Below are 22,629 nucleotides of genomic sequence, written 5' to 3'. Positions count from 1 at the left end.
TCTTTTATTATCACTCGTGGAAAAAATATGAATAAAGTTCCTCCTCTTTCACACTCTCCATAACTGGAAATATTTCAAAAGAAATAAGAGAAGATTCTTCCTCATTCAAAACTCATCTTCTTTGCACAAGTTGCTTCACAATGTAGTAACAAGAGTGAAGATACATAAAAGGCAAATATATAAAATTGTTCAGAATCTGGAATTCTTCCTCCAAAGGATATCATCAGTCAGTCACTCCGAGTATCATCGTCGTCAGCCGTAACGGTAACAATATCGAGCAAGATTTATAATTTCGCTTTTATTTCCAGGGTTAGCAAGGTAAGGTACATTTGGAAAAGGGCAGTAGCAAGGTAAGGTACATTTGGAAAAGAGCAGTCTGATGAGTAACTTTCAGCATATATCTTTTAACTTTTGAGTAAGCAAGCAATGGAGATACGAAAATTATTGGATTTCTTTAGGGAAAAAAAAAAGCATTACTAAGAAAAACAATTCTTAAATTAGAATTAATGGCATCATTCTACATTTTCAATGATCACTTCGTAAACTGAACATCACGAAGTTTCACTATTCATACTATTTTTTCATTTTCAAGACACTGCATCCCAACAGTTTCTTGTACTTTTATTGCATTTTAGAGGTGTGATGGAATCACCGCATGAAAAGTTATTTGAGACTTTAAAATGTGAGATCTTGAAGATGTTGAATTGCACTTACTCACATTGTTCGTGAAATTATTGGTTAAAACATTTAGTCTCGACTTTTGTAGCGTTTTGGTCCCTTTTTTAAAATCGAATTAGTCCTTATACTCTTGGAAATATAACATTTGATGTTCAAATTACATGAATAGGCAAACACTTCAAACCACCTTTAATTTAAATATAAGCAATATGACTTGCTTCATTCATTTGCTCATACTATATCTGAAGTTTCAATTAAAATCCTAAGAAAAATCTAACTTACAGACTTGATTATTAGATTTATGAAGGTACAACGACTAAATTACTGCAAGTAAAAAGGTTTACGAGGGCCTAAACACGATGATAGCTCAAGGATAGATTAAAAATATATTTTAGCCTGAATTATTTAGAGATACTAAATTATGAGTGGTCTTTGGAAATAATGCTATTTAAAGAAAAAAGAAATCCCCAAATTAAGTAGCACGTGAGCTTCTGTATCATTGAACTGACTTTGTGAAGTATTTAGCCAATGGGGTGTCCGGAACTGGAATAAGTTTGCCAACAATCGCCAGTGGCCAACTGAAAGGAGATAACATAATTTAATAACCATGTCCATGTGGTATGGTTGCTCATTTAACAATGTATTAATCGGTAATCGGACAACCCAAAAATGCAGAAAAATAAAGTCAATTATGACTTCATTAAAGGAAAAAAATAAAAATAAAAAAACTGTAATCAAATGAAAAGTTAGGGCCAACCTGACAAGGGCGATGACTAAGCAGATAAGCCATTGCTGCCAATCGAGTTTTACTGTGGAAGTAAACTTTCCAAGAAATTCGATGATGATAATCTGCATTGCAATTAAAAAATATTGAACCAACAAAGAAAAGGCCTATGAATGAATGAATCGATGAATGATAATAATACAATACAAACCTGAAGCACGAATGTTGTTCCAACTATGCTCATAAAGAGGTAATTTTTGGTCACTCCACTGAACACGTTTATTTCATCGGGTTTTCGAGCATTAAATTCGTTGAATATCTGTAAAGGACAGTATGTTTTTGTTTAATATAAGGACAAGAAGAGCCCAACATGAGCATATTTCAACAATAATTGACACTTGTCTTTGACTAAGAAGCCACGAGTTCAAAGAGTAGGTTACCTGACAGAGGACAAATGCATTGAAAACCACTGTATTCTTGACTTCAAAGGCGTCCTCCTTGCTCTCACTATTCAATTTGAGAATATCAGTGCCATGGAAGTTGACAACAAGAAGTACACCAACTTGATACAAAGCCTGCACCAACAAAACAAAATAAGGGAAAAAGAATGCAAGGGGCCCCTGTATGATCAAAATAAGGGAAAAATAAACAAAATAAGGCATATGAGTTTCAAAGATACACATTGACCTACCTGTACGATCAAGTTCCTCCACATTATATTAGTTACGAGGGGCTCCCTGTAACCAACAATTACCATTGATCAGAAAAATAAATACCAACCGAAAAGCTGAACACCCAAATATGTCAATGTTGCAGATATTTTATCCGGACTACACCAACAAGATGTCCACGAATTGAATTTAGATCACGTTCTTGTTCGTAACAAGTAATTTGAAAAGGCTCGGTATGGTACTGCATATTCAGCATTCATTTTTACCTTCGCCCAACTGGTGATCGATGCATCAGGTGGTCTGTTGGTGGTTCAGTAGCCAGTGCTAGTGCACCAAGTGTATCCATGATAAGGTTAACCCAGAGAAGCTAACAAGGAAGACAGACATACATTCATTAATCAACATTTGAGAATCTTCAAAGACTGAGAGAAAAAACGCGATACCAACTCGTGTTATTTATCTTTCCTTTAAAGTAAAAAGCCCACCAGTACCACCGAAACATAAGGCCTAGGGTGCATAAGACACAAGTCACAACTTCACGAATTAATTTAAGAAAGATACCCCAGATGATATCCAAATTCAGAAATATATCTGAAATGAAGTTCCTAGAAAAAGTCTCTTGTGGTGCTGGCACAAATATAAGGGAAATTTTACAACAATCTTCATAACATTGTATTACTCTTTTGCTTACTCCAATTTAATTAAGAACTATATTCCGCCACCAAGATTCCAAAAGCTTAAGCCAATAGGTTATAGTGTATTGAATATGTTATTCTTATTTTTAACGCTCTAATCTTACTTGTGGATTTAAAAATTAACAAAAAGATCCAAAAAGTAACTATCAACATCGATTGGAAATGATATTGGTCATATGCTCTAACATCATGTTAAACTACTGCTAAACCACGATAAATAACAGTAAATTTAATATATTACTCGTATTCTTAACCTTCAGCAATTATCATTTATTGCATATAATGGTAAATTTAAACTTAAGCTGATGAATAACGATAAATTTAATATATCATTCATATTGAGTTTCCACACGTACTATAGCAATGCAATATGGACTAATCATTTCAAAAGGCACACAAATAATTGGTACAGGGAGAGGAGAAACCTGCACGGTATTTAAAGGAACTTCACCCGAAGACACAGCTGCAACGACATTAATCACAAGAGCAGCAACATTTACAGTGAGCTGAAACTGGATGAACTTTTGAATGTTTGCATACACAGAACGTCCCCACCTCACAACCTACATAGAATAGACAATGGAATCATGAAGAAATACTAAAACCTAAATAGAAAAAATGAGAACACAAAAAGAATATTCAACCTCCATGAAATTTGCTCTCACCATATCTCGTCACCATAAATTGGTATAAGCAGTGTAATTATAAACTAGCAAGTCAATTTTTCAGAATAAATGCATATATTTGGCAACTTGCATGTTCTTAGCTTTGGAAAGATAATATCTCAAGGCAGGATAGTGTAATAGATATGCTATTGTATAGACTGAGACATATATGATCTTCCTTAAGCACCAGATACAACCCAGATTATTACCCATTCACTTTGAGGTTGTTAGCTTCAGAACTACAAAGGAACACTAAATAAATTGCAGTAATTAAAACTGGCGAGAGGACGAGCGGCACGAACCTTTACAACTGAAGCAAAGTTATCATCCAAGATAACAATATCCGAACTTTCTTTTGCAACTTCAGTGCCCTGAATGCCCATAGAAAGACCGATATCTGCCTAGAATTCAAAAGGGTAAAAAATGCTATCAACGTGAAATGACTCGGTTAAACAGTAACAGAATTTCCCATGTAATATCAATCAAAACGAACCATAGAAGATGCAGGAAATATGATGGAACATATCAAGATTCAAGAGGGAGTCCTTCCTTAAAATACCCAAATAATAGTAAAGAATACAGAAATATGCATAGTATATCTTCAATCATCTGCAGTCCTACACGTCTGAACTATGACAAGAAAAAATAAACAAAGAATTACTCGCAGGTACTCAATCAAACAAGATTTCCATACTTCCAGTGGACATAATATCCCCTATGGATATAATGCTTCTTATATTATACGGATAACAATAGGCAGTATCATATTCCTGCAGCTCTCTAGTTCATACAACTTGTGTTTGCATGTTCTATATTTAGATATTAATAGTGCTATAATAAGCAACGCGAAAAACCTGACAAAAATGAAAGTTACAATTAATCTTGTCTTCTAAATTAAAGAAATATAGAATCATTTATCAAACTTGTGAAATAATAAAAACCACAAAGATTACGAACCTCGTGGAGTGCTGGGGCATCATTAGTCCCATCTCCAGTGACAGCAACAACTTCTCCGTCCTTTCGCAGTGCTTGAACAAGCAAGAGCTTGTCATTAGGCGAAGACCTTCCCATCACCTGTATGTCATTGCTTAGAGTTAACTCTCTTCTTCTTTTTATTATTATCTCCTTTTACAATAAACAAAAACTCCATCAAGGGGAAATAAAACAGCCTCAAGATGTCCCATTGATTGAAGTTAACTCTCAATGTATTGTTATTCTATGCTGTTCTATAGGCAAAACTTTATAGGTCGAACAAGATCAATAGCTAATGCATATCATATTTTTATGAAAGATATATGCAGTTCTAAGAATACCGTTATTTTCTTGGCAACTTGCTCTCTTTCCTTCTCAGACAATACACGGAATGCTTTTCCTTCGATGACTGTTGGCTCAAAAGCATCTTCAGTTGCGGTTAGTATTCCACACTCTAGTGCAATAGCCTTTGCAGTCTGCAGATTGTCTCCAGTGACCATGCGAACCTACAGATTTGCAATTGTATTATGTAATGTATGGATATACTAACATAATTCACATGCAAGTACATGCCCGACGTCAATTTTGAGACAATAGAGTAAAACCTAAAGGAACTTGAAAACAAAATATTGACTTTCCAAATCATGAATTAAAGAATTAAATCTAACTAGAAGAGTGCTCAATTACTTGAGAGTCAAAAAACAGCTCAAAGAAAACATAAATCTAAAGCAAGTCGAAGAAGTTTAACCAAATTCTTCACCATCTAAAATTTAGGGCTAACACAAAATAAAGAATGGAACTTACTCGAGAATGTGATGCATTTATACACCTTGACATGCACTCAATTGTTGCATGTAAAAGGAATCAATATTTATGAGATAAAAATAATACATAATAAGTTACCTTGACACCTGCAGCCGTGCACACTTCCACAGCCTCTTTAACACCAGGGCGACAAGGATCCTGCAACCAGATGACATCAATTGACTGTGAAAGATATGACAAAAAATAACCTTTGATATTTCAATAAAAATGGCAAAAAGGAAAAACATGACATTTCTAGTGACAAAATCAAAACAGATGACGTTGAAAAGAAAGGGGAAAACTAATATAAACAGGTCAATGCAGTAAAAAGAAAAACTCCTGCAACTAGAGATTTTGGGGCATGCAGAAGACGAGGAACATGAGTTGAAACATAGAAGAGAGAATATTGGCATCCCACATCCACAGTGAGTACTTCTAAGGTTCAACCATAGAGAACAGTGGACATCGTGCATAATGCATAAAACAAGAGCCATAGCAGTAAAAAATATGCTACTGCATTTAATTTCTAAGATGGAAAAATCCCTCTCTATCTTGAAAAATAAAATTCTCAAGAGTTCAGAAAAGCCCTCTAAAATGTAAAATATAGATTCTATTCCAGCAGTTACCTTTATACCAACAATTGCAAGCAGAACAAGATCATCAGCAGGCAAATCCCATTGATCCAAACGCTCATCATCTATTGGAACCTTCTCCAATTCATAAGATCTATATGCAATGGCAACGCAACGCAAACTTTTTGCAGCCATATCACTAATTGCTACCTTAAAATAATCCTGGGAAGGATATACATAAAAGAAGCTTAGTTTGAGCGTATGGTTTCAAAAAGTTCAAAAATAGAAAATGCACTTAAAAAATAGTAACGTTCTAATTTATATCGCCTTTCATGTTTCATTTCCCTAACAAATTATAAGTAATAATATGGTAAAAAGAACGAAAAATTTCAAGGAACTTGTATTGAAAGAACAAATTTTGGGTTACAAATAGATCAAAATCCAATTTTACATTACTAATGCATGGCATAATGAGTAACAAATAGTAAATGACTAAACTGTTTTTCGGTCCACCAAATAAACTCGAACATTGAAACTGTCTTGTTCCACAAGGTAGAAAGCAAATGAAAATTGAGAATCAGACATTTCCCCGAGGTCATCACACAGTATGCTTAATACTCCTGACCAGAGGCTACCATGATTTAAAGTTATTATATGGCTTTCCAATCTACCAAGTTTCATAATGTTAACTATAGTGCCTGACGAACCTAAACCTAATTTCCACGATGAACAATTCTCTTGCATCCCACAAAAATCTCAATCTGGGAGGAAGATGTAGGAACCGATTTCCAATGCACCCCAAATAAATTTTATTATATATATATCTGATATGGAATGGCTTTGGCATTTATTCATTGCTATATATATATATATATATATATATATATATCTTGATAGGGAATGCACTTTGGCATTTATTCATTACTATCTTGAATTTCCTTGGATGGACAGACAAGCCTAAATTCTTAAAACGTTACACTGTTCTCTAAGTCACAAATTGCTACCACTAACCTCATTGTCTCCAATCGAGTGCACTTCACCATTCAACTCCAGATACTTTGTACATGAAGACAAGACCATCTCTGCTGCTCCTTTCCAATGTATGTAAACTTCTGAGTTGGCCTGCCAAGAAACCACACGGATAAATTTCATCGACAAAGATGCATAAAGCAATAAAATAAGTGATTAAGCGTGAAAGCGATCAACAGCTTGCTTAAAATAGTATTCCACTGCTCCCTAAATCGTCCAGACAAACTTGTCACTCAACCCCAATACTGCAAATGCAGCAAGGAAGAACATGGCACTCCAAGCTCTAAATTATAATAATTACCCGCTTTATTGCAACACCACCTCGCTTCTTTTCTGAATTGAAAGGGAAAACATGGAGAACTTTGGACTCTGATTTGACAACATCAAACTTCATTCCCAGCTGCACCACAGGTTAGGAAAAGTGAATAAACTTAAAAAATGTTTAATTAATTCACAAAGTAGAGGCAATAAATAAAATATATATATACACCTTGACAGCCCAAGATAAAATAGCCTTTTCCGTGGGAGATCCAGATACCTCTATACTTCCCCCATCCTGTCAATAAAATTCAGTCAAAGAGAACCAATCATAAAACGTACAAAAAAAGGATTGAGCTCCCACCAATGACAAAAGAAAACAAAAAGCAAGAGACAGAATGTTGCCAAACAACCCTTCAACTTCCACAATACTTGGAGCAACAGTTAAGGGGCCTTGGTCTTCCCTGTACAAGCCTTTTATAGTAAAAACACATTTCCTCCCTTCATTCTAATAGCAAATTGATGTATGAAAGTTTACCTTAGCCACAAAAACATTGCCGGTGCTGTTCTGAGCACCGCCCTCATATAACAGAGACAATACTGATGAATGCAACTGTAGTGGATCATCTGGGGGATTAATCTTTTCCTTTCCAACACATGCATCAACCACAGTCATCTAAAGTTCCAATTTTTAACAAAATTAATCACCATTTAATAACTAACACCATTTAATAAAGTTCCATTTAACTGTAAAAATAGAAGGATAACTAACACCTAGAGTTCATAAACAGAAAATAATTAAGAGGAAAATAATAGGTTACTAATTTTAATTTCAAAAAAAAAAATAAAGTTCTCATTCAATAAAATTTTCATTTCCTATTCTCAATTTTTATTGAAAATGAGAACCAAATATGTTTGCGATGTTCTCCATTTCTGTACATTCCCAAAATTGTCTATAAAATTTAAACCTTTTTTTCTTCTCTTAGTCCCAATTCGACTAAAAACATTAATCTATAAAATGCAACCTTAATATGTCAATATATATAATCTAAAATGTTTGAATATTTCATTTTCAAAAGAAAATTCCGATCAGAATTTAGTGGTTCTTATAGAGCCTAAAGTTATTTTCAAGTTTGGTCCTTCTTATAACATATTCCACGAATTGAAGACATTTTAAAATTTTGATATCACTGGTCCAACAGAGCTAAATGTACATCCAAATGTAGTTGTTGAGCCCGAATTGTACCTGATTTAAAGTCAACGTCCCAGTCTTATCACTGCAAATTGTTGTTGCAGAGCCCATAGTTTCACAAGCAGACAGCCTACGAACCTGTGGAAGTAAACTTCTGTTAGTTGCGAAAAGAAGAACTTCAAAGGAATCATCTGAAGTACAAGTTTATTAGATGGAAATCAATAAGAATACTAACCAATGCTTTATCGGCCATCATCTTCCTCATGGAGTATGCTAATCTGGAAAATACAAGTACATAAATATTAAAAATACCTGAGAAGTCGGATAAAATACAACACAAACTGCAGAATTACTTACGTTAGGGTGACAGCCAAAGGAAGTCCTTCGGGTACTGCAACAACTACAATAGTAACCTGAATGATTTAATAAGCAACAATAAGTCAAATGCAATACACTACCGGAGAAAAACAGTATCAAGAGGCTGCACTTACAGCAACAGTAACGATTTTAATAACTGCATCTACAGCATCACCTAGACTCGTATGCCCACGCTGAAATTCAGGGTTTCCATTTGCATCACTTGTATTTCCCGTGAAGTATCTAAATTTTCAATTTACATTTTTAAGGACAGGATCGTGAAAATTTTAGTGACTGAATTATAATTATGAAGTACAATAATATCACCTGCCCAAAAGGACAGCCAGCACAGAAACTGCAACCGCAAGCCCAACTATGCCTATGAAAGTTGCAACTCCATTCAACCGCACCTATTAAACGTCATTCAAAAGTAAACTGAAACACATCAACCACGAATTCCATGGTATTCTAAGTAACAAATGTCAAGACATTAACCTGCAGGGGAGTTTCTTCCCCAGTATCCTCTGAGATACTTGCCATCAACAATCCCCATTCAGTATTGATTCCAACGGCAGTTACCTGAAGGAGGCAAAAACGGTGAAGCTCCATAATGTGGTGTTTTTGCCTATTTTATGACAAAAGCATGCCAGTTTTTGTTTAACAACTTTATTTCATGTACAAAGAGGTATCAATATGCATCATTCATTCAAAGCACTTATCTTAGTACCAAGAAACTTACACACATTGAAAAAGGGAAAAAGCACGTACAAGGATCCAACATAAACCAAGCTCTCTAACAGACCCACTGGATCAAATTAAACCTTGGAAAAAACCAGTCTCTGACCAAATCCAGACCTAATCAAAGTCAATTCTCCAGCCCTTTCAAAGTTCTTTCCAAATAAATAAATAATCTATGATAACACAACACTGGCCACTTAGAAACTTGGACATATAAATAAGAGCATATTCGTAGTTCAAGAACTACATCAGACAAATCAAGAACAGCACCAAGTTTAAAAGAATTCAAAACACAAAAATTACCATCATGGTACCAACTCCATCTGCAACTTTACAACCAGACATCAAAAAGGGTGCCTTCTGATCTTTTCGAACCTGAAAGCCAATATCAGCTTAGTCGTGGAACAAAAAGGGATTTATGTAAGATGATTGAAAGGAAGTTACAGTTAAGCTTACAATCTTGCTTTCGCCTGTCATGCTAGATTCATCTATGGCAAGTGAATGGCCGGTGATCAATATTCCATCAGCAGGGATCTAACCAAAACAAATAAGTTTGTTAAATGATGAAAATATGGTTAAGATTTAAAGTAACCAACAAACAAATTAACCACAAAGGACAGCAACCTGATCTCCGATTTTAAGAGGTACAACATCACCAACAACAAGGTCAAATATTGACACCTTTAAAGTTCTACCGTCCCTCAAGATCTGCATGAAGTTTTGTTTAGTTCGCATGTCAATACAAAATAAGGAAGTGATATGGCATTTGCCAGTATCTACCTCTATTTGTATGTTCTGTTTTTCCTCATTTAAGTTCTGAAATTGAAGAGACTGTCGATAATCACTGACGGCTGTTAATCGAAAAGGGGCAAATAAGAAGACATCTCAGAACAGAGAGGAGAAAACATTTATAAAATTAACAAAATCACCATAAAAACTCAAGTCAAAATCAATATGTATTGCATTAAAACATCAACCAAGTACAAAATTCGTGCATAGCCTAAATGAACCTGCTGGAACAAACAAGCATATAAGAAATAAAATTTAATTACTTTAAATGCATCGCATATTTTTTTCATTTTCATCACCAGTAAAATTCAAAAACCTCTTCCCAGTAATTACTCGCTCTTCTTTAGAAAAAGAAGAGGCTTAATTACAATTTGAATGGAATAAGATAGAATACCTGTGACTATTATCACAAGAAACACTGCAAAGGCAATACTTCCTCCATCATACCATCCTTCCTCTATACCCTGTGATGATTACCAAAGCCAGAGATCAGAATCCACTGCACGTAGATCAAGTCAACAGAGGCAGTGACATGTGAAGAAACTAAGAAAAGTAGCAAGCCAGATTGAAAGTAACTTGAGTGTATGAACTTCAACTTCGTCCTAGACTTGAGTTGTGTTATGCTATCTGGTAAACAGTACAAGTATGTTTCAAATTTCAGAACTTACTAAGCATGTTCATCCTAACATAATCGCATCAATTCTCAACTTCATTCTGTATTTTCCATAAAACATTTCACCATGTTCATCTTTACCAAAGTTGAATTATAGTAAAACTCAAAGCATCTTTCTTATATCTTTGTAACACAGATACATATCACAACATGTGACATAAATATATTCTTAAAAATAATTGACAAAAAGGACAAGATGTTTAATAGACCAAGCAAACCTCTGTTTTAATCCCCAAAATTAATGATGCCACTGCAGCTACAATCAAGATGACTAGGGTTAAATCTTGCCAAGCTTCCCAAAGAAATCTCTGCCAAACATAGTACAATGAAAATGAATGGTCGTCTACTAACATAGGACAAAAGAAAACAAATGGAGATTTAGTTTTTAAAAAGTCAGAAAAAAATAAATGCTTGTACCAAGAAACTCCGCCCTTTTTTACGTGGATATGTATTTGATCCAAATGCATTTGTTCTTTTCAATAAATCAGTTTCATCTCCCAGAATTCCTTTCTCAATATTTGTTTTCAGTAAATTTGACAAGCCTTTAACCTGGTAAAGTAAGATTGTAGTTTTTCACGTCAGCCAAGGACGAAGAAGATGGATAAATATGATACAACCAAATAAACCATATCTGACTTACCCCTCCATATTGTTGTAGAGAAGAAAATTTTTGATCCCGGGTCAATGAAACAAGATTTTCTAGACTAACACCATAGTCACCCGTTGGCGTTGGAGGTGACGCTGCTGAACCTATCATTGGAGACACTAAAATAATATTAACAGAAGTTGAGTAAATATAGATGCAATGCAGTATCAGTTTCCAATTTCTGATTGCAATCATTGTATCTCAGGCAATTAATCAGACAATCGTATCAACCAATTGTTTTTGTTTCCAGGCATAAGCATCAACCTTTTTTTTTTAATAAGAAACCTGTATATTAAGCAAAAAAGGAACCTGTATATTAAGCAAAAAAGGAGTGAGATCAAACTAAGGGCTAGGATAGAGAGAACCCCACCCGAACAAGCTATACAAAGGCATAAGCACCAACTTTGGATTTCACAATCAACACAGATTTCCAAATGAATTATATATAGTGTATATTGGTAAGAAAAGTTAGTAAAATAGACAAGGAATAAGGTATGAAAAAGGTTGATGGAGTAGATTTGGTGTAACATACAAGACACGAAAAATAAAAAGAAATAAAGTATTGTGAAAATTATGGAGACTTTTATAGACACAATACCAGTTTGTCGTTCCCCTGCCAATTTGAAAAGCAATGCTGCCTGAGGGAAGAAGCCAAAAAAAAGTGATAAGGATATATAAAGACCAACTCTAGCAGATATCAAATGTTGGTGAACATTTAAACTATTACTCTTATGACTTGTGCATGGGCTCTAATCATCCTCCTTCTTTGTTCTTTATCTTCCTCTTTTTTTAAGTCCAAAGTATATCGAAATCTCCGAGATGCATTAAGCACCAATGCAGCTTGCTGCACCACAAAGCGAGGAGAGAGAAAGAAAGAAAGAAAGGGAAGGGAAGGGAAAAAAAAAAAGGAAAAGATAAAATAATTACAATTAGTTCATATTCCATGTACAAAAAGATGAAAGGTCTTTCACCTTAACATGCAAACTTATCACTAGCAGAAAACTTAAAAGATAATAATCTTGTGTTCACAATATTTTATCACTACCATAATACTCGAGCTTTAAAAGAAAATATAAGCAATAGAAAGAAGCATTTTTCTACGTAGAGTTCATTTGAAAATGTGCGTAACATCATTCTTGCATGGTTCTTGCCAATTCTTTAAGTTTTTTTACTATTTTTTTACCTTACAGTAAAATCTTGTAAGCTTATTAACTTTTACAGCCAGTAACCTATTTGTTAGTTTGTTTACAGCTGCTAACTTGATGTTATCTTAGCTTTTAGGTAGTTACTGGGCGGTTATTTAGTTAAGGACTTCTTTCTTCAAAGTACTCCAGCCTTCTTTCTTATAAATAGGGGCTGAAGTCTTCATTTGTAGGCATTATTATTTTGAAACAATAAACTCCCTTCACTTAGTACATCAGAATTTCTCTCAAATTAACTAATAACAATAAAGTCCAGCACAACAACAGCTATACCCAACCAGGTCGGCCCGGCCCAGAGCCATATAGCCCAATAGGTGAGCCCAACTTCAGATTTAGGGGCCAATGATTAGCCCAAGCACATAGCCAATGATTAGCCCAAGCACATAGGTCTAGCAAACTTGAATCTAAGGGCCACAAAATCAGATATATGGGAAAGGATATCCAACAAGATGATTGGTTGCACGTGACCACCCAACTAACTATGACCTAACTAAAGAAGTACCACTAAACCTGGCCTATTAATGCCTTTTTCCAACCTTCCTTTCTATATAAAGGCCAAGATGCAAAGCAAACCCTAAGCTCCGCCAACGTGGCCAGCTCACCTTTGATTATGCTGACATGTTGCTCGCTCAAAATCTAGCAACAACACAGCACCTTCTTTCTTTTCTAATGACTACAAGTTTCCAAGTTAATTTGTGTGCATCCCATGTCATAAAATCCTGTAATATTTTGTATATTGAGAAACTTATTGGATATTAGTGTCCCATGAGTGGCCATAGAACTTAAAGCCATCATTTTTAAAACATATATAACTCATCAACAAATTTAAACAAACGGTTTTTTATTTGTAAATGAATCATCCATGTATTATTCATTAATGATTTCACACATCTACTATTCATTTCTATTTATAAATGTTTAATTAATTATTATAAAGGCAATGTTGGAACAAGTAAACGCATTTGGGCCCTAGCCCATTTCACTTAATGCCACTGTCCCCCTTAGTTGAAAATGAAAGAGATATTAATAAATTTTGCATTGTTATTATTTTTTCATATTTTTATTTTCACTTTAACTATTCACTTTCATTATTGATTTTTTTTCTTACAGAGTAAGGATTGAACCTTCAGTATATGCGGGACTGTGCTAAGGTTGACACTTCAACCTAACCACTTCTAAATTGAAATTATTTTTATTGAGATTTTATACTTTGAATATGAAATGAAATTTTACAACTTAAATTTTATTTCAAGCAAGAGTAAATAATAATCATAATTATAATTTTTCTTCACCTTAATTTTTATTTTAAACAATTTTAAGAAAACTGTCATTTTTATTTTTATATATAAATATAACAAAATTCGAATTATGTAGTTAACTCATAAACACGCGTGGTAAACAGCTAAACAAAAGACAAAGCAATGGATATAAATTAAGAGGAGTGGTGAAAGACAAAATTACCCTCCACCGCTTGAGAGTCGCGAGAGGGACATTTTTGGTATTCTCGATGTCAAAAGGATCGGAGACAGGCTCGTCTTCCTCCTCCTCGTTGATGCTTTTGGTAGAGGAGATGCCGGATTCTATATCATGTCGCCGGCCGGACGTGGAAACGGTGAGCGGAAAGAGGCCATTGCCGGACGAAGAGGAACCACGAGAAGTCATATTTATCTCAGCTCGCAGGAGAGATGGCACAGCACATACGCAGAATCGACGGACGCTTGCTTATACCTGCTGGGCCACCGAGCCCTAGAGAAACCGAAGAAGAAACGCAGAAAGCATAAACAATCAGAAATCGAAATTGCAATTGCAATTGCAATCACAGTGGGAGAATAACGAAGCTATTGATATGAATTCTGGGACTGGGGGGACGGTTATGGTATTGCTATTTCTGGAAGCGCGAAGAATTTGGGGATGGGAAGTAGAAAAACAAGGAGCGGTCACATACCAAAATTAGGAAGTGAAACGGTGTGACTGATGCTTTAATGCGCGTATTTACATGAGAACAGAGATAATGGCAGCCAAATTGGAGTGGTGGCTGTAACTGATAGACGGCCGGTCGACTCCATTGATGTCCAAAAAACAGCTTAATTAGCTTCACACCGCAACATTGCCGAAAATTGCCATTGATTTGCTACTCTGCGCTGGATGAACGCTAAACTGATCTGTAAATGTCCCTCGATCGTTGCCATCCTTCAATCTTCGTCTATTTTCCGCTCATACGAAATTTCTAAGCAACTTCCTTCCTGACCGGGACATCCACTTTCATGAGCACTGTTACTGCTCACGAGTTTTTTTTTTTTTTTTCCTTTTTCTCACTCTTTATTATTATTACTATTATTATTTTAAATACCATGTTTATTTTTTTTTAATAATAAACGAGGAGGAACGCTTTAGCACAGTTCGAGAAATTATTTTAAATTTTATAATTTGAAATTTGAGAAATTATTTTAATTTTTTTATATGGGTTGGAAGGATAATAATTTGAAAGAAATTAAATTAATTTTTTTTGCGCTAAAAGTTAAAAATAAAATAAGATTTGGACTATTAATCTAAGTTTATTAATTATAAATTAATATATGGTCATGTCAAATATGTAATTTATTTTTAAATTCAATGAAATCCTAGAAGATTCGATCATTTTGATCACGATAGGATTTTAAATCCGGTAAAATTTAAAATCATATGGTAGCCAACAATAAAATTAGTTTGAAATCAATCATGCTTTTCAAATCTCTCAAAATTTGAGGTACCAAATAGACTATAAAGATCGACAATACCCACGTTGATTATAATTCTAAAGAAAATATTTGGCTCATTGGTAGTAAGAAGTAGGGATGACAAAAAAACCTGCGGAATCCCGCATGTACTTGACTTGATCGGGTTGGGAATCTCCAATTTGACTGGAGATGGGTCAAATCGGAGATCCAAATTGGGGTGGAGGTCTTCCCATCCCATTTAATATTTTAATAATTTTATATATAATATATATTAATTTTTTATAAACAATTTTTTTAACACAGTGTAGTTTTATTTAATTTTTTTACTTAGGTGACTAAAAATGATTTATGCAAAATGCACGGTCTATAAGAATGCAGAATTACTTATTTTTGTCAAACTATGAACGCTATTTGTTTGTCGATTCTCTTTAAAACCAATGACATCGATAGTAATAATTTGAATTGATCAAACCAAATAGTCTCGATCCATTTAGTTGATTTTCTTTTGCCGTCTTTCAACCAAAATTTCTGGAATTAAAAAAAATGCATGTTTAAAACATTCGATTTATTGTTGGTATATCCAGCTTCTCGGTTTCTTTTTTCACTATTATCATTATTATAAATAAAAGAGAGGAAAAAAAAAAGAAAAAAAAACACTGTTTATGGCGTTTTTCATGCTTATTACCGTTGTAGGAAAATAGAGAGAGAGAAAAAGCGCGCGAATCTACGTTCTCGTCCCCCGCGAGTCCACGACGCACGTTGTGAATACGTGTGCCCAATGAATTTTTTTTTTCTTTTTTTCTTTGACATTAACTTAAAAGTTAAACAACGACTCTTTATAATTTTTTTTCTTTTTTTTTTCTGAGGGAAACGACTCTTTATATATATATTTTTTTTTTTTTCTTTTTTTTTCTTTTTGAGAATAGACTCTTTATAATTTTATTTCAGCAGTTCAAGATGCAAATGTTTATTTTCATTTCTCAGGATGAGATTACTTCGACCGTATTCTTTATTGTATAAAAAAATGTTTATTTTGATTGTACAATAATATGATTTTGGTTCAATTTATCTTATTACACTTCCTTTATTTTGTCAATTTTATTTATAATTATACTTCCAATATTTTTTCATTCAACAATCTTTTTATTTTCTTTTTATTGAAAACATATGTCTCAACTAACTAATTGGAGCTAACCATTATTCTTCTAAATCTTATTGAAGTAGGGATATATTTTTCTGTTTTGCTACATAACCTGTACTTCATATAGCTTTACATAAATTCGTTAATTATTATGTCATATTAGCTCATTGTCGTCTAATTTTAATAGTCACCATCAATTATAATACAGTTGGGTCGCATGCAATTTTGAGCATATCTCAATTGGTTAAGACATTTATTTAAAAATGTTCATGGGAGGGGATAGAGACCCTGCCCCCATTTAATTCCCTATCTCCGTGAAATTCCTTATGAAATTTTTGCAGAAATTTTTCCTCGTTCATTCTTTTATTTTTAAAATTAATTTTCAATAAAATGTTTTTTCTAATGAAATTTATAATTAATTGCTTAACTTTTAACGATAAAACTTATTTACGTAATATAATATTTCTCTATATATTGGATGGGTATAGAAGAATGTGGCTTTTTTAGTATACATATAGATAGAGAATAATAAGATTTTTTAGGGTATATATAAAAGTGAGGTAGGGGTGGGGAACGAGGAATGCTAGATCTTCCAATGGCATGTGTCTTCCTCAACGCCATTATACTCTTCAATTGCTTGAAGATCATGGTTCTTGGTTGTAAGCCTGCAGCTCTTCCCATGGACCCTCATTCGAAGCTACACCATTATGATGTGGATCTTTTGTCTGATCATTCCTCTTATCGACGGCTCATACTTCATTTGACTCTCTCTCAATCGGATATTACTTATGTCGTGCATGAGCTTAGCCAATTTGTGGTCAAACCTTGTAAGTCTCATATGACTGCTGCTTAGCTTGCTCCGAGGCAATGTATTTTTCTTTTCACTTCACCTTCATTTCAACTTCAAGCCTTTGCTGACTATTGTTTGGCTTCTTGTATTGACACATGACGTTCTACCATTGATTTATGTGTCTTTCTTGGTGATGCTTTGGTGTTCTGGAAGTCCAAGAAATAGTCTACTATATCTCGATCATCTGCTGAGGCTGAGTATCGAGCATTGGCTGTTGTTACATGTGAGCTCGCTTTGCTCACTCATCTACTCTCTGATTTGCATATACCATTTAAGCCATCTGTTCCTCTTTTTTGTGACAACCAGACAACTATTCACATTGCATCTAATCCGACGTTTCATGAGCGTACCAAGAATATAGAACTTGATTGTCATTTTGTGCAGGACCACATCGTTGATGGTCTTGTTAAACTGCTCCCTATTCATTCGTCATCACAGCTAGTCGATGTCTTTACTAAACCTTTGCCAGCTACTGTTTTGTTTCCTCTACTTTCCAAGATGGGCGCTCTTGACATATACCGTCCATCTTGAGGGGGAAGTCTTAGATATTATTATTTAGATAACCACTTGTATAGTTTATGTTATGCTATTCTTCTCTTGTATATATATAGTTATAATGAGAAAGTCTGAACATAAGATTCAACTCATTTTATTCATACTTTTCCTATCTCTATGTGACTACGGAAAAACGTTCTTCATCACTGTTGGACAATTTAAATAGAAATTTTTCGCTCTATTTAGATGGATCCCTGCAAAACATTCCTACATATATCTTCGACAAAAAAAGTCATGGATTTGAATAGGCACATGCACGTATGGTTGTACTAAAAAATAAATAATAAAATTTTGAGTACAACATATGGGAGCGGGGATTCGAACTCGTAATTTATTGATTGGATGACTAAAAAATAAATTTTGTTATACATAGTTTAGAAACTTAATATAAACATTTTTTTAAGTACAATAGATGTTTATTTGTTAAGATATATGTCTTTTAGTTTTATTCATGGGACAGGGCGGGCACGGTAAGCCTTGTTAGTTTAATAAATGTGAGTTGATTAAAAAAAAAGGTTTAATAAATGTGAGTGGGTGAGTGATATATTCAATCCATACTCGAACTGGCATTGAATAAAAGAAAATTGTAGTTCCATAAAAAAAAAGAAAAAAAAAGTTAAATAATATATAAAATTAAAATAGAATAAAAACGAAAGACCAATATCCGGCTGAATGCCGTATGGCAGGAGACGGCCCCAATGGGCACTTAATTTGGGGTCAACACAAGCTGGCGCTCAAATAATGACAGACAGCAAGTGTCCAAGTCCATTGAATCGAGTTGTCATTATAAACTAAAGAGCAAAAAATAAAACGGTGGATAAATAACAAATATTTCTACTCAACAATAATTAATATATAAGGATGGTGGGAAATTTTCGAGATGGGGATTCCCAACAGGAAATTCACGGGAAGCGGGTTCCTCGTGAGGATTTTTCCCCGTTTATTCTTTTACTTTTAAATTATTTTTCAATTAAACATTTTTCTTAAGAATAAATTAATTAATTTTCAACGATAAAAACTTTATCTACATGTCTAATCCTCTATATATTTGGTGGGTAGAGAAGAATATGGTTTTATTAGTATATGTAAGTATTGAAAGAACAATAAGATTTTTTAGTATATATATATTTAAAAAAAATGCGAGGCGGGACTGTCACACAGGTTCTAATTCTTAAGTCAGGATCAGAGTAGTTGACTATAAAGTGTGGGGTGTTGTGAGCATACTTTTAGGGTTTAGCTTACTCTCCTATTTATAGAGGTCGAATCCTAATTCCTTCCGGGTTTACATCCGTTGAATCCTATTCCCTTTAGAATTTACATAAGTTGAATTCTAATGCACTCGGGAGATCTAGACGGAGTGGGCCTCGTGCTGCATTCAGGGCTGTGACCAAGTCGACTTGGATCGGGCTGCGCGGGGTCGGGACGAATCGGTGAAGTTCTCAACTATTTACGTTGAGAACTCCTCGGCGCCAAGGTCTGGTCAGTGTCGAGCACTGCTTGGCGTCGGCCCAGGTTGCTGGGCGCCGACCCACTTACCTCTCTTCGGGTCTGCTTCTTCTTCAGCTCTATTTCCTCTTTTCAGTTGTTTAGTTCGATCTCTATTTTCTTCCTATAACAAAGATATTTTGATAATTGTAAAAAATCAACAAATAAAAATAAGTAAACAAAATTAGAAGATAGGGTCATGAATAAGAGATTCTAGAAAATTGGTGAAAAGTCCGAGTTGAATTAAGAAAAATGGCAAAAATCCAAATTTCTCAAGAACTAACAAATGCAGAACATATGGTGTCGGAGGAGAAAGTAGCAAGATGCCTTAATCGGGTCATATTGAAAAATACAAACAAGCTACGTTTTGAACTAATAAATTCTTTTATTTCAATCCATCCAAGTGTTTCTTGTAAGAATGTCTTTTTCCCAATTATGATATTGTATAAAATACATGTACATAGATGTTTGATTCACCTACCCTTTTATATTATAAAAAAGAGATTTAAATGTATACATAAAATAATAATAAAAAATATATAAAAAAAAGACCAGAGAATTCAAAATTTCATCTTTGAATTGTGTTCTGTTCACAAATAAAATAAGAATATTGGTGAGTATATTTGAAAACAGGTTAGAATTAGAACCAGAAGTATACCAGAAACGGGCCGAAACGGTACGATAACATGGGCTGGGCTTACGGACTAACAAGACCGATATGTGGGCCCAACAATTGGGCCTTTAACAATGCAATCATAAAGCTAGCATCGGTCTATCTTTTGGGCCGTTGGATGGATGAAAGGCCCAGGCTTTGACGTTGCCTGAGCTCGAGACGTGGCGCGTCCAAACCCTACAAAACCCTAGCTGCAGTTGATCGCCTTCTTCGCCTTTCTCAGGAAACCCTAATTTCGTTTCAGGATCAACTCGAACTTCAGAGGGTGAGTAGCATCAACATAGACAATTTTTGTAAAAAAGCATTCATTATCATTTACAGGCTTTTGTTTTTGCCGAATCAGTAAGTTGCTTAGTTGATCTGATATTTTCCACCGACAAGATTTCCATGACTTTCATCTGACCAAGTTCTTGAGAGTCTACTTTGGCAAATGTATCAATTTGAATTTCTGTTTGAGCCGTCGGTGAATGTGAAAGCAGTAACAGTGATATCACTGGCATGGGTCGAGTGCCGTTCTTTTCCCTCATGCTCCTGTTTTATTTGTTTTCATCTACATTTTTGACGATTAAAGTTTTGCTGGCATCTAGGGTTTTTATATTTCCTGATTTTAATTTTTGGTGACTTGGTTTGGAATTTTCATCCCGTTTTCAATATCTCATTGTCACAGAACCGTAAGAATCCTACGAATTTGGTCGTCATGCCATATACTTTTACGGTTTTACTTGCGAGATTTTTACTTGATTATGAAAATGTTCTAGTTTTCTCATTGTTGGATATCCTTACCTTTTATAAGGAATTAATATGAAGAATATTGGCCTAGTCCCTATTGCTTATATGTGAAATTTGAGGGGTTATATCTCTTCCAAATGCAAATGTAAAATTTCTGTCAATATTGTTTATCCTGTCAATTGTTCGGTTAGGCTTCGCATGGGTCTTATACTGTTCGTGTCCTGTTACAGTACATTCCTTTTTACGAATTTATGGTGTATAGTAATGTTTAATTTTTTATTTCACCAGATATGGGCGAAGAAGCTAAGGCCATAATTCCAGAGTCGGTTTTGAAGAAAGAAAGGAGGAATGAGGAGTGGGCTTCGGCAAGTAAGCAAGAACAGGAGGCTGCAAAGAAGAAGAGAGCAGACACCAGGAAATTGATTTACAATCGTGCTAAATTGTACTCGAAGGAATATGAAGAGCAGGTACTTAATCACTTTTACGATAGACAGTGTCCTATAATTTAGTGAACTAGTTATGGAAAGGTAGAGATCTTTATTTGTGGTTTCAGGAAAAGGAGCTCATTAGGCTGAAGCGAGAAGCAAAGTTGAAGGGAGGGTTTTATGTTGACCCTGAGGCCAAGCTTTTGTTTATCATCCGCATTCGAGGGTACATCTTAGACTTATGATTTGTTATTACGTCATAATATTATTTGATTATTAGATTTTTTTAACTCGTCAAACTCTACTTTCAGTATCAATGCGATGCACCCTAAGACCAGAATGATATTGCAGCTTTTGAGATTGAGACAGGTACCCTTTTTAAGTAATCCCTACAGTGTTATGCTTATTTTCACAGATGTTCTTCCTTAATGATTAGTTTAATATGTTTAGAGAAGGTTTTTGAATCCCTGCATAGGAGTTAAATGCTCTACTCTCTCTTTGATCTGGCACAGATATTCAATGGTGTATTTCTGAAAGTAAACAAAGCAACCCTAAATATGCTTCACAGGGTTGAGCCTTATGTTACTTATGGGTAATTTTCTTTGCCAAACTCACTTTTTTTTTCCCACATGAATGTTTGTGTTTTGCATCTTAACTGAGATTGTGTGATTGTGTTGATAGTTACCCCAATCTGAAGAGCGTGAGAGAACTCATCTATAAGAGGGGCTATGGGAAACTAAACAAGCAGAGAACTGCTTTGACTGACAACTCAATCGTCGAACAGGTTTGCATTGTTTTATCCAATGTCTAGTTTGTAGTATTTGATTACGAAACCAACTTGGCTGCTGACATTGCTCTGTTGTTGGTCCCATAAGGCGCTGGGTAAACATGGAATTTTGAGCGTGGAAGATCTTATACACGAGATCATGACAGTTGGACCTCATTTTAAAGAGGCAAATAACTTCCTGTGGCCATTCAAGCTGAAGGCACCGTTGGGTGGTTTGAAAAAGAAGAGGAACCACTATGTTGAAGGAGGAGATGCTGGAAATCGTGAAAATTATATCAATGAGCTTATCAGAAGAATGAACTAGTTTTTCTATTTCTTGTTTATGGAGGAGGTTTCTATTACCTTTATTAGATGGGGGAATTTGAATCTGAACTTTTATACTCTATTGCGAAGTTTGACATCTTTTGTTAGTTGTTTGGAGGACATTAATTAATTTCTTCAAAATTTTGTTAAATTTTGATTGAGTGGATATCTTGGAAATTTGATCGAGTTCAATTATTTATACGTTCGGTTGTATCATCTTTTCTCCCAATTGGATTGCCAATGTTACGTTTTCCTTTCCTTTTTCGACAAAAAGCACATTCTTGAAAGCCTGAGAAATG

The 22,629-nt window shown here is 34.5% G+C and overlaps 2 protein-coding genes across 3 annotated transcripts; one reads left to right on the top strand and one right to left on the bottom strand.

Moving 5' to 3' along the window:
- Window positions 1-866: 866 nt before the first annotated feature.
- Window positions 867-14,923, bottom strand: ACA9 (autoinhibited Ca(2+)-ATPase 9). Of its 2 annotated transcripts, none has more exons than XM_022293930.2 (34): window positions 14,611-14,923; window positions 14,127-14,411; window positions 12,191-12,307; window positions 12,062-12,101; window positions 11,458-11,582; window positions 11,235-11,366; window positions 11,036-11,125; window positions 10,539-10,608; window positions 10,136-10,206; window positions 9,980-10,063; window positions 9,812-9,889; window positions 9,659-9,730; window positions 9,113-9,196; window positions 8,945-9,027; window positions 8,752-8,860; window positions 8,618-8,673; window positions 8,496-8,538; window positions 8,315-8,398; window positions 7,607-7,744; window positions 7,301-7,366; window positions 7,112-7,210; window positions 6,793-6,903; window positions 5,836-6,003; window positions 5,309-5,368; window positions 4,747-4,911; window positions 4,391-4,507; window positions 3,736-3,834; window positions 3,194-3,331; window positions 2,340-2,440; window positions 2,094-2,139; window positions 1,843-1,977; window positions 1,614-1,721; window positions 1,436-1,527; window positions 867-1,256 (listed from the first exon to the last, which is right to left on the bottom strand). In XM_022293930.2, the coding sequence occupies exons 2-34, from the start codon at window positions 14,325-14,327 to the stop codon at window positions 1,175-1,177; spliced, it is 3,264 nt and encodes a 1,087-aa protein (XP_022149622.1). In that variant the 5' UTR covers window positions 14,328-14,411; window positions 14,611-14,923; the 3' UTR covers window positions 867-1,174. The 2 variants fall into 2 exon arrangements, with proteins under 2 accessions (XP_022149622.1, XP_022149628.1); XM_022293936.2 differs by having other exon boundaries at window positions 11,458-11,567.
- Window positions 14,924-20,190: 5,267 nt separating this feature from the next.
- Window positions 20,191-22,531, top strand: LOC111021148 (large ribosomal subunit protein uL30w). Its single transcript, XM_022298007.2, has 7 exons — window positions 20,191-20,351; window positions 21,104-21,282; window positions 21,369-21,466; window positions 21,552-21,609; window positions 21,753-21,832; window positions 21,922-22,024; window positions 22,116-22,531. Exons 2-7 carry the CDS (start codon window positions 21,106-21,108, stop codon window positions 22,329-22,331), a joined length of 732 nt encoding a protein of 243 aa, XP_022153699.1. The 5' UTR covers window positions 20,191-20,351; window positions 21,104-21,105; the 3' UTR covers window positions 22,332-22,531.
- Window positions 22,532-22,629: the final 98 nt, after the last annotated feature.

The sequence above is a fragment of the Momordica charantia genome (assembly GCF_013281855.1).
Source record: "Momordica charantia cultivar OHB3-1 chromosome 9 unlocalized genomic scaffold, Mcharantia_2.0 BLBB01000009.1, whole genome shotgun sequence".
Classification (NCBI taxonomy): Eukaryota; Viridiplantae; Streptophyta; class Magnoliopsida; order Cucurbitales; family Cucurbitaceae; genus Momordica; species Momordica charantia.
The sequence above is the reverse complement of the archived record's forward strand: the minus strand, read 5'-3'. Positions and strand labels throughout refer to the sequence as shown.